The sequence below is a fragment of the Mus pahari genome, chromosome 4, assembly GCF_900095145.1.
Source record: "Mus pahari chromosome 4, PAHARI_EIJ_v1.1, whole genome shotgun sequence".
Taxonomy (NCBI): Eukaryota; Metazoa; Chordata; class Mammalia; order Rodentia; family Muridae; genus Mus; species Mus pahari.
Window position 1 is genome coordinate 95,988,784 of NC_034593.1, and position 12,679 is coordinate 96,001,462.

The 12,679-nt window shown below is 37.9% G+C and overlaps 1 protein-coding gene across 1 annotated transcript; it reads left to right on the forward strand.

Moving 5' to 3' along the window:
* Positions 1 to 202: 202 nt before the first annotated feature.
* On the forward strand, positions 203 to 8,216 carry LOC110320697 (chitinase-like protein 4). The gene is made up of 6 exons (XM_021196823.1): positions 203 to 315; positions 5,555 to 5,678; positions 5,890 to 6,075; positions 6,868 to 6,987; positions 7,070 to 7,211; positions 8,185 to 8,216. Exons 1-6 carry the CDS (start codon positions 203 to 205, stop codon positions 8,214 to 8,216), a joined length of 717 nt encoding a protein of 238 aa, XP_021052482.1.
* Positions 8,217 to 12,679: the final 4,463 nt, after the last annotated feature.

Consider the following 12,679-nt stretch of genomic DNA (forward strand, 5'->3'; position numbering starts at 1 on the left):
ATGGATTCTTAAACAATATTTTTTAAATTTCTCTACATATTAGGTAGCCATAAATTAATATAATCAATTTAAATGATTTATTAAGGTATTTACACAATAATGTAAAAAATTGTAAATGCCCATTGAAATAATTTATAGGACTCATAGTTATTATAAAAATATCTGAAATAACATGTAAGTACNTTGTATTTTTTTGTAGGAAATGCGTAAAGCTTTTGAGGAAGAATCCATTCAGAAAAGCCTGCTACTCACTTCCACAGGAGCTGGAATCATTAACATAATCGAGTCTGGTTACAAGATCCCTGAACTGTCTCAGTAAGTGAGCATCCATTTTCAGGACTCCTTTGTGGGCTTAAGCAGAGGTCATTTATTTATTGGTTGCCTGTTGCTTCAAGGCATTATTATGGGTATTCTTTGACTACATAGGAATGAAAATGGCCCTAAGAAAGAATGCTAACTTGATGTTTATTGATCTTATTACTAATGTGTTTATCTATAGAAACATTTCATATATTAATATAGTCTATTTTGATCATATACATTCACTAATAGCATCTTCTGTAAATCATCCTAATAGCTGTAATTATGACCCTCTGAATTATAGGTTTTCTGCTTTCAGATTTTTTCTATTCATTTTTTATTAGATATTTTATTTATTTACATTTCAAATGTTATCCCGTTTCCTAGTTTCCCCTCCAAAATTCCCCATCCCCTCCCCTCTCCCTGGTTCCCAGGGCACTCATTGCCACTTTCTGACCCTGGCAGTCCCATATACTAGGGCAGAGAACCTTCGCACGACCAAGGGCCTCTCCTTCCATTGATGACCGACTAGGCCATTCTCTGCTACATATGCAGCAAGGGCCATGAGTCCCATCATGTGGTTTCTCTGTTTGGTGATTTAGTCACAGGGAGTTCTGGGGTTACTGCTTTCAGTTTTTAATGAAGTTAATATTGCCTTACACAAATTCTAAAGCCAATATACACATGGCTGTTGGCTCATCCATGAGATTTCAGACACCTACCAATGGCCACATTCCTAAGAGAGGTTGAAACTGATTCATTTTGCAGACATTAACTAATACCTTCTTTATAATATGTTAGGCTTCGGTCTAGAATTCCTGCCCAAAATGCTGTAATTTTGTGAGACTTAATATCCTGCAGGTACTGTGCATAAAACACAAGCTGCTATGAGATAATGTTTTCTTGTTTTATTAGATATTATATGAATTTGCATTTCAAATGTTATCTCCTTTCCCAGTTTTCCCTCCAGAACCCCCATCACATCCTCTTGCCACCTGTTTCTATGAGCGTGCTTCCCCTCAAACCAACCTATAACCTCCTCACTGCCCTGGCATGCACCTATACTGGGGAATTGAGCCTTCATAGGACTAAGGACCTCTACTCCTTTTGATGCCAGACAATGCTGTCCTGTGCTACATATGGGGCTGGAGCCAAAGGTCTCTCTATGGGTATTGTTTGCTTGGTGGTTTAGTCCCTGGGAGCTCATGGGTTCTGGTTGGTTGATACTTTTCTTCTTTCTATGGGGTTGCAAATCCCATCAGCTCCTTCAGTCCTTTTTTGTAGCTCCTCCATTGGGGTCCCTGTGCTCAGTCCAATGCTTGTATGTGAGCATCTGCTTCTATGTTTGCCTGGCTCTGGCAGAGCCTCTCAAGAGGTTCCTGTCAGCAAGCACTTCTTGACATCTGCAGTAGTGTCTGCTTTTGTGTCTGTATATGGGGGGATACCCAGGTGGGGCAGTCTCTGTATGGTCTTTCCTTCCATTTCTGGTCCAAATGTGTTGCCAAATTTCCTTTAGACAAGTGTCATTCTTTGTTGAAAATTTGGAGTAAGTTAGTGGCCCCATCCTCTAACATAGGACCATGCCTAACTTTTTGGTATGGTCTCTATGGGTTCTTCCTCTGCTTTTGGGGGCATTTCAGCTCAGCTCAACCATATTGAATCCTGGAAGCCTCTTGCTTCATTGGCATCTGGGGCTTGCTACCCTAGTTCTCCATCCCCACTAGTACATACATGTATTCAAATTCCTGAACCTCTATATATCATTCTTATCTTCTTTCATACTAATCCTGCCCAGCTTTTACCCCTCCCCCTCCTCTCTTACTCCCAAATACCTCCCCCAATCTACCTCCCATGAGTATTTTGTTTTCAATTTTAAGAAAGACTGAAGTATCCGCACTTTGGTTTTTCTTCTTCTTGAGCTTCACATGGTCTGGAAATGGGGTCTTGGGTATTCCAAGCTTTGGGGCTAATATCCATTTTTTAGTGAGTGCATACTATGTGTGTTCTTTTGTGATTGTGCTACCTCACGCAGGATGATATTTTTTACTTCCATCTATTTGCCTAAGAATTTCATGAAGCCACTGTTTTTAGTGGTTGAGTAGTACACCATTGTGTAATTGTATGGCATTTTGTGGATTCATTCTCTGTGGAAGGACATCTGGGTCCTTCCCAGCTTCTTGTTATTATAAATAAGGCTACTATTAACATAATATAGAATATTTCCATTTGATGTTAGAGCATCTTTTGGGTGTATGCTCAGGAGTGGCATAGCTGTGTCCTCAAGTAGTACTATCTCCAGTATTCTGAGGAACTGCCAGAATTATTTCCAGAGCATTTGTACCAGCTTGTATTGGAGGAGTGTTCCTCTTTCTCCATATCTTCACCAGCATCTGCTGTCACCTGAGTTTTTGACCTTAGACATTCAGACTTGTTTGTGGTGGACTATCAGCCTGGAGATAGAGGGATGCTTCAATATATGGAAATCCATCATTGTAATCCACTATATAAATGAACACAGAAAAAAAAAACACAAGGTCAACTCATTAGATGCTGAGAAAGCATTTAACAAAATGTAACACCCATTCATGATAAAATTCTTGGAAAGATCAAAAATTCAATGCCCATACCTAAACATAGTAAAATCAATATACAACAATCCAGTAGCCAACATCACACTAAATGGAGCTAAACTTGAAGCAATGCCACTAAAATCGGGGACTAGACAAGGCTGCCCACTCTCTACCCACCTATTCAATATAGTACTCAAAGTCCTAGCTAGAGCAATTAGACAACAAAAGAGGTCAAAGGGATTCAAATTGGAAAGGAAGAAATCAAAATACCACTATTTGCAGATGATAAGATAGTATAATTAAGTGGCCCCAAATATTCTACCACAGAACTGTTACAATGGATAAACAACTTTAGTAATGTGGCTGGATAGAAAACTAATTCAAACAAATCAGTAGCCTTCCTCTACTTAGAGGATAAACAGTCTGATAAAAAAAAATTAGAGAAACAACACCCTTCAGAATAGGCACAAATAATATAAAATATCTTGGTGTAACTCAAACCGAGCAAGCAAAAAATCTGTATGACAAGAATATCAAGTCCCTGAAGAAAGAATTCAAAGATCTCAGAAGATGGAAAAAACTCCCAACCTCACGGATTGGGAGGATTAATATAGTAAAAATGGCCATCTTGCCAAAAGCAATGAACAGATTCAATATGATCACCATCAAAATACCCACTCAATTATTCATACAGTTCGATAGAGTAAACTGAAAATTCATTTGGAATAACAAAAACCCTGGATAGTGAAAAATATTTTCATCAATAAAAGAACTTCTGGGGAAATCACTATCCCTGACCTCAACCTCAATAGTGATTAAAAACTGCATGGTATTGGTACAGAGACAGGCAAGTAAATAAATGGAAAAGTATTGAAGATCCAGAAATAACCCCCCACACATATTGTCACTTGATCTTTTACAAAGGATCTAAAACCATTCAGTGGAAAAAAGACATCATTTTCAACTAATGGTGCTGGTTCAACTGGTTGTATACATGTATGCAAATCGATTCATTTTTATATCCTTGTATAAACCTCAAGTACAAGTGGATCAAGGACTTTCAATAAAACCAGGTACACTGAAACTAATAGAAGAGAAAGTGTTGGAAGGGCACGGGGGAGATTTCCTGAAAACAAAACTGATGGAATATGCTCTATGATCAACAGTTGAGAAATAGTTGTAAAACTTCTGTAAGGCAAAGGAAGCTGTCAATAGGACAAAATGGCAACCAACAGATTGGGAAAAGAGTTTTACCAATTCTACATCTGATAGAGGGCTAATATCCAATACAAACAAAGGGATTAAGAAGTTAGAATCCAGAGAACCAAATAACCCCTTTAAAATTGGAGTATAAATCTAAACAATGAGTTTTCAACTGAGTAATATCAAATGGCTGAGAAGCACCTGATGAAATGTTCAGTATCATTAGTCATCAGGGAGATCTTTCCATCAGCCACATATGGTGAAGAAATCAGCATTTCACCATCTTCCTTCCTTCCTTACTTCCTTCCTTACTTTAGCAGCAGTAAACTTCCTAAACTCTCTTGTATCATATGCTTTGAACCTTGACTATGAGGGATGTTTGTAGAAATGTCATGTCTATAGCTGAGAAACCAGACTTACATAAGATTTTGTACTTTAACCAATAATGGGTGTATGACTTAAGAACTTTTATTCAAAAAGAGCAGATATTCTGGAAAAATCTCTAAAGCCTCATATATCTATGGAAACATTAGCATATTTGAATGATAGTTTAATACTATGACAACCTAGCAAAACAACAAATGTTGGTTCCCTGTTGGGCCTGTGGGTTTCTAAAGCATGAATGTTTAGGCAGATTTACCGTGACAGGTATAAAATACACCCAAAGTTCAGCCTCATAAACATTCAGAAAGCAGGTTATTACCTCCATAATTATAATGGCTTTAGAACTTGAATGGCATGGTTAAGACCATTGGTGTCTTTTTACCTCAGAAGCCTACCTTATATATTGGTCATTGTGTAGGCTTCCTGTACGAAGACAGATTGCATCATAAATTTCAGGTTGATTTCTGTATGTCTAGAGTTAATGTGCATTGTTCATCAGTATGGTTTTAGCATCATGTCATGCTGAACATCCTAGAGCATCTGCAATATGCTGGATTGTTTTCGGTGTCTTTGGTGACTGTACAAAAATAATGTATTAGAGGTGTAATATGCCTGACACTGATATTTTCATTTAATAGCTCATGTCTTTTTGCAGCAGGAGTATTGCTGATTCTTATTAATTGTAGTAAAATATATTATGAGTATTATATTTTATTTAGATTATGATCAAGTATACTAACTTAATTTTCTTTTCTATATACTTTATTTCTTTCTAAGTCATGATCTTTCCCCATTCTACCCGAAGCCCCATGCTTCCTTAAGTATATTAACAATCTAACTCCTAGCTGTTTTTTTTTTCACTGCTGTTCTATTATACCTTTGCTTTATTTTTGTTCTTTGGAGTGGCAGATGATAACTTTGCACATATATTTTTTCAGCACACATAGCAGCAGACAAAATGAAATCAGAGAACTAGACAGGAGTCCATGGGGAGAAAAATGATGCATATATTAGGATATATATTAGGGAAGACTACAAGGATGAACTTGAATAAACCTAATGGAAACATTGATTCTAATAACTTTCCTTTATTCCAGGTATCTTGACTATATTCAGGTCATGACATATGATCTTCATGATTCCAAAGATGGCTACACTGGAGAAAATAGTCCCCTTTATAGATCTCCATATGACATTGGAAAGAGTGCTGATCTCAATGTGGTAAGACATTAACAGATACAAGTGGAATTGAGAGATTAATGCATGAGCCTATGACATTTAATGTACCTGAAAAAAACTAATCATTTTTGGAAAACAGATTTTATTTCTTAGCTATTAATTCACACAATTTGAGGTACAAGAGTAGAGAATTTACTAAACAAACACAGGTTAACAGATGTTCTAGCAAATATTTTACTTTCTGCCTCTACAGGATTCAATCATTACCTACTGGAAGGACCATGGAGCAGCACCTGAGAAGCTCATTGTGGGATTTCCAGCATATGGGCACACCTTTATCCTGAGTGACCCTTCTAAGACTGGAATTGGTGACCCTACTGTTAGTGCTGGCCCACCAGGGAAGTACACAGATGAACCAGGACTCCTGGCTTACTATGAGGTCAGTATATTGGTTTTAGTGTACTCAGTGATTTACAGACCCATTTGTATGTTTGAGAAATAGAATCAGCTGAAATGTATGTTTGGTGTATTCAGTACTCTCCCTAAGCAGATACAATATGACAAGTGCTTACATATTTTATAGTATATTCATGTAATTAATAATGAGAGGTACTTTAGAATATACAAGTTGGTACAACCTATCAAACAATAATATTCATAAATATGACTATAGGATATCTATTGACTGCTTGCATATAGTTTAAAATATAGTACAAATATGAGGACAAAGTGTGATCATTTTAAAAATAATTCAAGCATTTGTCTTCTATTGTATTCTTGCCTAGTTTGATATGCTTGACCTCAAGTTCAATGTACAGAGGTGTATAGGTACATGGAATCACAGTATGGCAGTATAAGCTAAGAAGTTTACTGAGAACCCTCATGATTAATACTTAGAATATCAACTTTTAGGAGGCTGGAATATAAAAATTGTCAGTTTGAATACTACTATCTTAGCTATTAAATAGGAAAAAATTTCAGAAAGTAAAAGTGTAGTAATGAGAAGTAGTGATTCACCTCAGATTGTGTCATGTCTGTAGTCTGTGGAAATGTCCAGATATGCATTGTAGAATCAGGAAATTCGGTAAATGTCTGTTTACAATAAGATAGTTAAAGGCTCTTTAGAAAAATGGAGAAAACTCCACAAGAGAATGGAGAAATGATAAATAAATTGAATGTTTTTCCCTTCTTGGAATTAATATTTAAAAGATCTGAATCTGTTTGTTTAAAGATTTGTACATTTCTGAATGAAGGAGCCATTGAGGTCTGGGATGCCACCCAGGAAGTACCCTATGCCTATCAGGGTAATNAGTGGGTTGGTTATGACAATATCAGGAGCTTCACATTGAAGGTAAGCTTAGAACATTGAATGAGCTGAGATTGCAGCCTGATTCCCAGGAAATCAAGTGACCAAATGTCCTCTGTTTCAACAGGCTCAGTGGCTCAAGGANAACAATTTAGGAGGTGCTGTNGTCTGGCCCCTGGACATGGATGACTTCAGTGGTTCTTTCTGTCACGAGGGACGTTTCCCTCTGACATCTATTTTAAAGAGAGATCTGAATGTACACAGTGCAAGTACGATATGCTAGAGTTATATTCAGGGTACAATGCCCTTCATTCCCTCAAAACCTGCCTGAACAACCCCATTTTAACTCCTGAGTCATCCTTTTTCATTTATTCATGTGTTCTTTTAAAAGTTATAGACACGCAACAATTATATGTACCAACCAGTATTCCTAGAGCTCATCTCTAGCTGCATATTTAGCAGAAGATGGCCTAGCTGGCCATCATTTGGAAGAGAGGCCCTTTGGTCTTGCAAACTTTATATACCCCAGTATAGGGGAATGCCAGGGCCAAGAAGTGGGTGTGGGTGGGCAGGGGATCAGGGTGGGAGAGGGTATAGGGGAATTTTGCATTTGAATTGTAAATGGAGAAGATATCTAATAAAATATGAAAAAAAGAAAAAAATTATAGACACTCCCCCCTCTTCCATTCTATGCATTCATCTTACACAGTTACTGGGAACAACAGATACCTTGAGGGAGAGACAGGCTGTTCCCAGTCTATTAACTATTCAGGGTATGAATCTGCAGAAACTATACCCACCCTTACTATCAGATGTTTCTCCTCTATTATCCATGTCATTACAGTGCAAATCTGTCCTTTTGGGGACTTTTATCAGAAATACTTTGAAAATACTGACATTAATGTATCTGTCCCTCTTGATTATATTTTATATTTTATTCTGGGATTTTTAACAAACTCATTTACCCAATGGGTAACAAATATTGCTTATGGCATGGATGGTAAAAGCAATATTTTTAATTGCTAATCCAGCCTGCTCTGAGGTGGGTTTTTGAGACCTGGAAATAGGTTAACCACTGGGAAGATGCTGCAAATTCCCAAAATATTATGTCTGGATTTATCGTCTGACAAAAACTGAAAGACCCTGAAGTCAAATGCTTCTCTATTCCATGTCACCTAGATTGTACATTTCTTCCCCACTTGCCTCCAGGGTCATTGTTGTGTCTTGTTCTTTGTGTTTCAGGTTGCAAGGCCCCTTATCGAGGCGAGCTTTAGAAAATGATTTGTCCTTGAAACTTGTTCTTAACAAAGTTCAAGGTTTTCCCAAGGTGGATTCTGCATCACACTTCCATGGAGAATAAAAGAACTAAGTCGTGGTCTTTCCTGAATTGAATCATAGAGTGGTACTAAGATGGATGTCTTGTCTTCTGTACCAGCTGGGAAGAAACAAACAATGGTCTTCATCTGTCAGCTTTGTCTAAGCTCTGAACATCTTTTATTCCTGTAAAACCACCTTGCTTGTTTCTTGCTTTCACAATAAATTCCACGTTCAAAGCATTAGTATCTCCAGTGCTTCATGTGAAATTTTGACAAAATCATTTCTGCTCATGGGTTATAGCAATAAAATGGCTGTGGGAAGTAGTGATTAAACCCAATGCCTTTGGATTTTCTATTAGATTTTAGGCTTTCTGATGACTGAATCTGTGAGATGGAAATGTTTAATGATTGGTTCAGACTGAAAATTACAACATGAAGAGGATGGGATTATGGTATTTGTCTATAATCCAGAATTAGCTACAATAGCCCCAGGAGGACAGCATACCCACAGCACTGTTTGACATAACCTGTTGTCTACTCCAAGATTCTTTTTTTTTTACATGCCTTGAGGAACCATAGTTGTTTGAGCCCTTCTTGAGTTTGCAACTTTAGAAGACCTCTAAGTATGACTCATTCTTACTTTCTGAGTACTATGGATGGAACAGGGTCCTCCTTAACCAACAAATTCCTTCTTACCAGGCTTGTTTGCTACCTGTTTTCCCCTGATTCTGTTTTGGTTTACTTGAACTTCACTAACAAATGACATTAAGTCCTTTTACATACATTGTTTAAGTAGTAGATAGATTTTACCATATTCACCTTCATTGATTGCAGCTCATTTCTCTCAGACATTTTATAAGTGTATTCAAATGATATTCAAACAGCATCACCAAACATTCCCACAATATTTTTTATCCCAGAACTCAAGCTCACACTAAAACTCGACCAATCCCACACTTTTATGTATCATTCTTTTTTGATTCTTTTTTAAGAACATGCTCATTCTTTTTTGCTTCTCTGACTTTGATTATTTTCAAAACCTGGTATTTGTGGGAACATACATTTATAAACAAGATGAGAGCTTGTTTTGTCCATAAAATCATACCTCTGAAGATCTTTGTCATTTTGTCATTCTTTGACTTACTCAGTTTAATCTAAATTGCTTGCAATTAACCCTTCTAATCCTTTTATCCCTGAATAACCAATTACTTCTTCTTTAACTCTCAGACTATTATTCTAGGCATTAAAAGATGAATCTTTCTTCAATGTCTATTTTCAGTTTTCTGAAAGTATATAGAGAAATAAAATTGCTACATATTTTATTCCAGAAGAGAAATCCACAATCATGAGTACAAGAGCAGATGAAATTAGACTCAGTAAGAGGTAGAAGGAACGTCTAGCTGGGCAGGTGTAGGCATATGAGCAGCAATTCCAAAACTTCTTAGGTTGAGCAGTGGTGGTCAATATATTTAAATTACTTATAAATATCAGAAAGCTGCTCATATGTTTAATATTTTATATATTAATTTTCTATATATTCTATAGTTTAAACATATGATACAAATTATTAGGAATATATATAAACATGCATTAAAGTAGAAAAACAACATAATTCATTATCATATTTTCTTTTGACACATATAATAATTCACATTACAGGTTTTATTTTACAAAAGTGCAACTAAAGGACAGACCTAGTAAGTGTCATATATCTCCCTAGTTCCTAACTTTAAAGCCCACTGCTGACAATGATAACACTATAGTATTTAGTTTATTTTTTATTTTTTATTCTTTAATCCTAGTTTATAATCCAGACTTCATCCCCCTCCTGGATTGCCCTCTGACCATTCCCTATACCATACATTCTACTCCCCAGTCCCATGTCCAAACGATATCCGCACCCACTACTTCCACTCTACCAGACCTCCTAATTTCCTGGGGACTCGGGTCTCTTGAGAGTTAGGTGCATCTTCTCTCACTGAGGCCAGGCCAGGAAATCTTCTGCTGTATATGTGTCTGGGGCCTCATGTAAGAAGGTGTATGGTGCCTGGTTGGTGGCTCAGTTTCTAAGGGATCTCAGGCGACCAGGTTAGTTGAGACTGATGGTTTTCCTATGGGGTTGCCCATCCTTTACGTAATTCAATCACATGGTCCCATACTTCAGTCTATTGGTTGGGTGTAAGTATCTGCATCTGTCTCAGTCACCTCTGCTTGTTGGCCCTCTCAGAGGACAGCCATGCTGTCCTCTCCTGTCTGTAAGCATACCATATCATCAGTAATAGTATGAGTCCTTGGACTCTCCCCTGGAGATGGATCCCAAGTTGGGCTGGTCACTGGAATGCCTTTGCCTCAGTCTCTTCTCAGTTTTTGTCCCTGCAGTTATTTCGACAGGAACAATTCTGTGTCAGTGTTTTTGACTGTGGGAAGGCAACCCCACCCCTCTACTTGATGCCTTGTCTTTCTACTGGAGATGGACTCTACAAGTTTTCTCTCCCCATTGTTAGGCATTTCATCTAAGGTCACTCACTCTCTTTGAGTACTGAGAGTTTTGAGTCCTCCCAGTTTTCTGGTACATGGTAGAGGGTACCTTTAACCCTTTTCCCCCTGAGGTCAATAACAGGTAAGGGACCTTCCCAGAATTTTTTACTTTTTAATATCAGGATATCCAAAGTGATTTTGATTTGAGATCTAGATAAACTAAGTATCATTTGGTGAATCCTATAAGCAAGAAAATCATAGTAATAGAACAGAGAAAGCAACATGTATAATACTATACCACCAAAAACAGAGATCCAACACAAATCCAGCACTATTAGTCATATTATTGTATTTGTTTATATATTTACATCCCAACTTCTGATCCCTCTTTAGCTTAACCTCACAGAGTCCCTTCCCCCTTCTTGCCTGAGATGTTGGGGACATCTTGGGTATCCCCTGACCATGGTGCATCACAGTCTGCAAGATTAGGCTCATGCTTCCCTATTGAGGCCAGACAAGAGATCACTACTGGGTAACAGATACCAGAGTCAGGCTACAAGTTTAAGGGAGAGTCTCTGCTACATTTTGGGGGAACAACATGGAGAGTGAGCTGCATGTGTGCTAAATATCTGCCAGAGACCTTGGTCCAGTACTTGGATGCTCTTTGGTTGGTTTCTCAGTCTCAGAGAGATCCCAGGGATTCAGGTTAGTTGAGTCTGTTGATATTTCTGTTGGTTTTCTAACCCATTCAGAAACGCTAGTGGAACAATAGCAACATCAACCCATCACAAAATTTTCATCCCAAATTTTATTCTGTCTACAAGAAATGCAGGCAAAGGGGATGGAACAGATACTGAGGGAATGGTCAGCCAACAATAGGCTCAACTTGAGAGTCATCCCATAGGCAAGCATCAGTTCCTAGCACTACCTATAATACTGTATTATGCTTGCAGACAGGAGCAAGTTTTCCACTGAGAGGCTCCACCCAGCAGGTGATGAAGACACCCACAGCTAAAAAGTGGATGGAGTTTGGGGACTCTTATGGAGCAATAGGGGTAAGGATTATATACCTGAAAGAAGATAGGATCTGCATAATATGTCCTACAGGGTCAACTAACCTGGGCTTTTGGGGCTCACAGATTTTGAACCCCCATCCAAAGAACATACATGAGCTGGACTTAGGCCTCTCCACACGTATGTGTCAGATGTACAGTTTGGTCTTCATGTGCATTCTGAAAAAATGGAAGGGAGGCTATCCCAAAAGTTGTTGCCTGCCAATGTGATATACTCTTCTAACTGAGCTAGATTGTCTGGCATCAATGGGAGAGGAAATATCTAACCTTGAAGAGACTTGAGATCTCAGGGTGTGGGGAAACAGATGGGATGGAGTGGACAGGACACCTACTCAGAGGTGTAGGGAAGGGGAATGAGTAAAGGTTTGAGGGGGGAGTTGACAGGAGAAAGAGGAGGAGGCAGTGAGCCAGATGTAAAGTGGATAAGTAATATATATACACATATGCATATACATATTACATATACATATACATTTATATATTATCTTCAGGCAGAAAGTTAATAGTTTGATTTCTTATGAGATCTTGAGACATCCTTACATTCCTCTCTTCTTCTATATTTAGCTACCTTTTGATTAGAGCAATTTCTTTTCCCATTTCCTAATCAGAGTACTGTGATCTAGCTATTTCCAAGTCTAATCTCATCCTATTTGCATACTGTAGAAATGGTCCCTTTATACTTAACTGGCTTCTGCAGTTACTCCAGGATATATACTCCCACCTGAATATTTGGATCTAGGAGCCTCCAGTGAGTGAGACTATGTGATATTTTTCTTTCTCTGCCTAGGTTACCTGACTCAGAACATTTTCTATCTTCATCCATTTTCACAATTGTAATGGTTTGTATATTCTTGGACCAGGGAGTGGCAC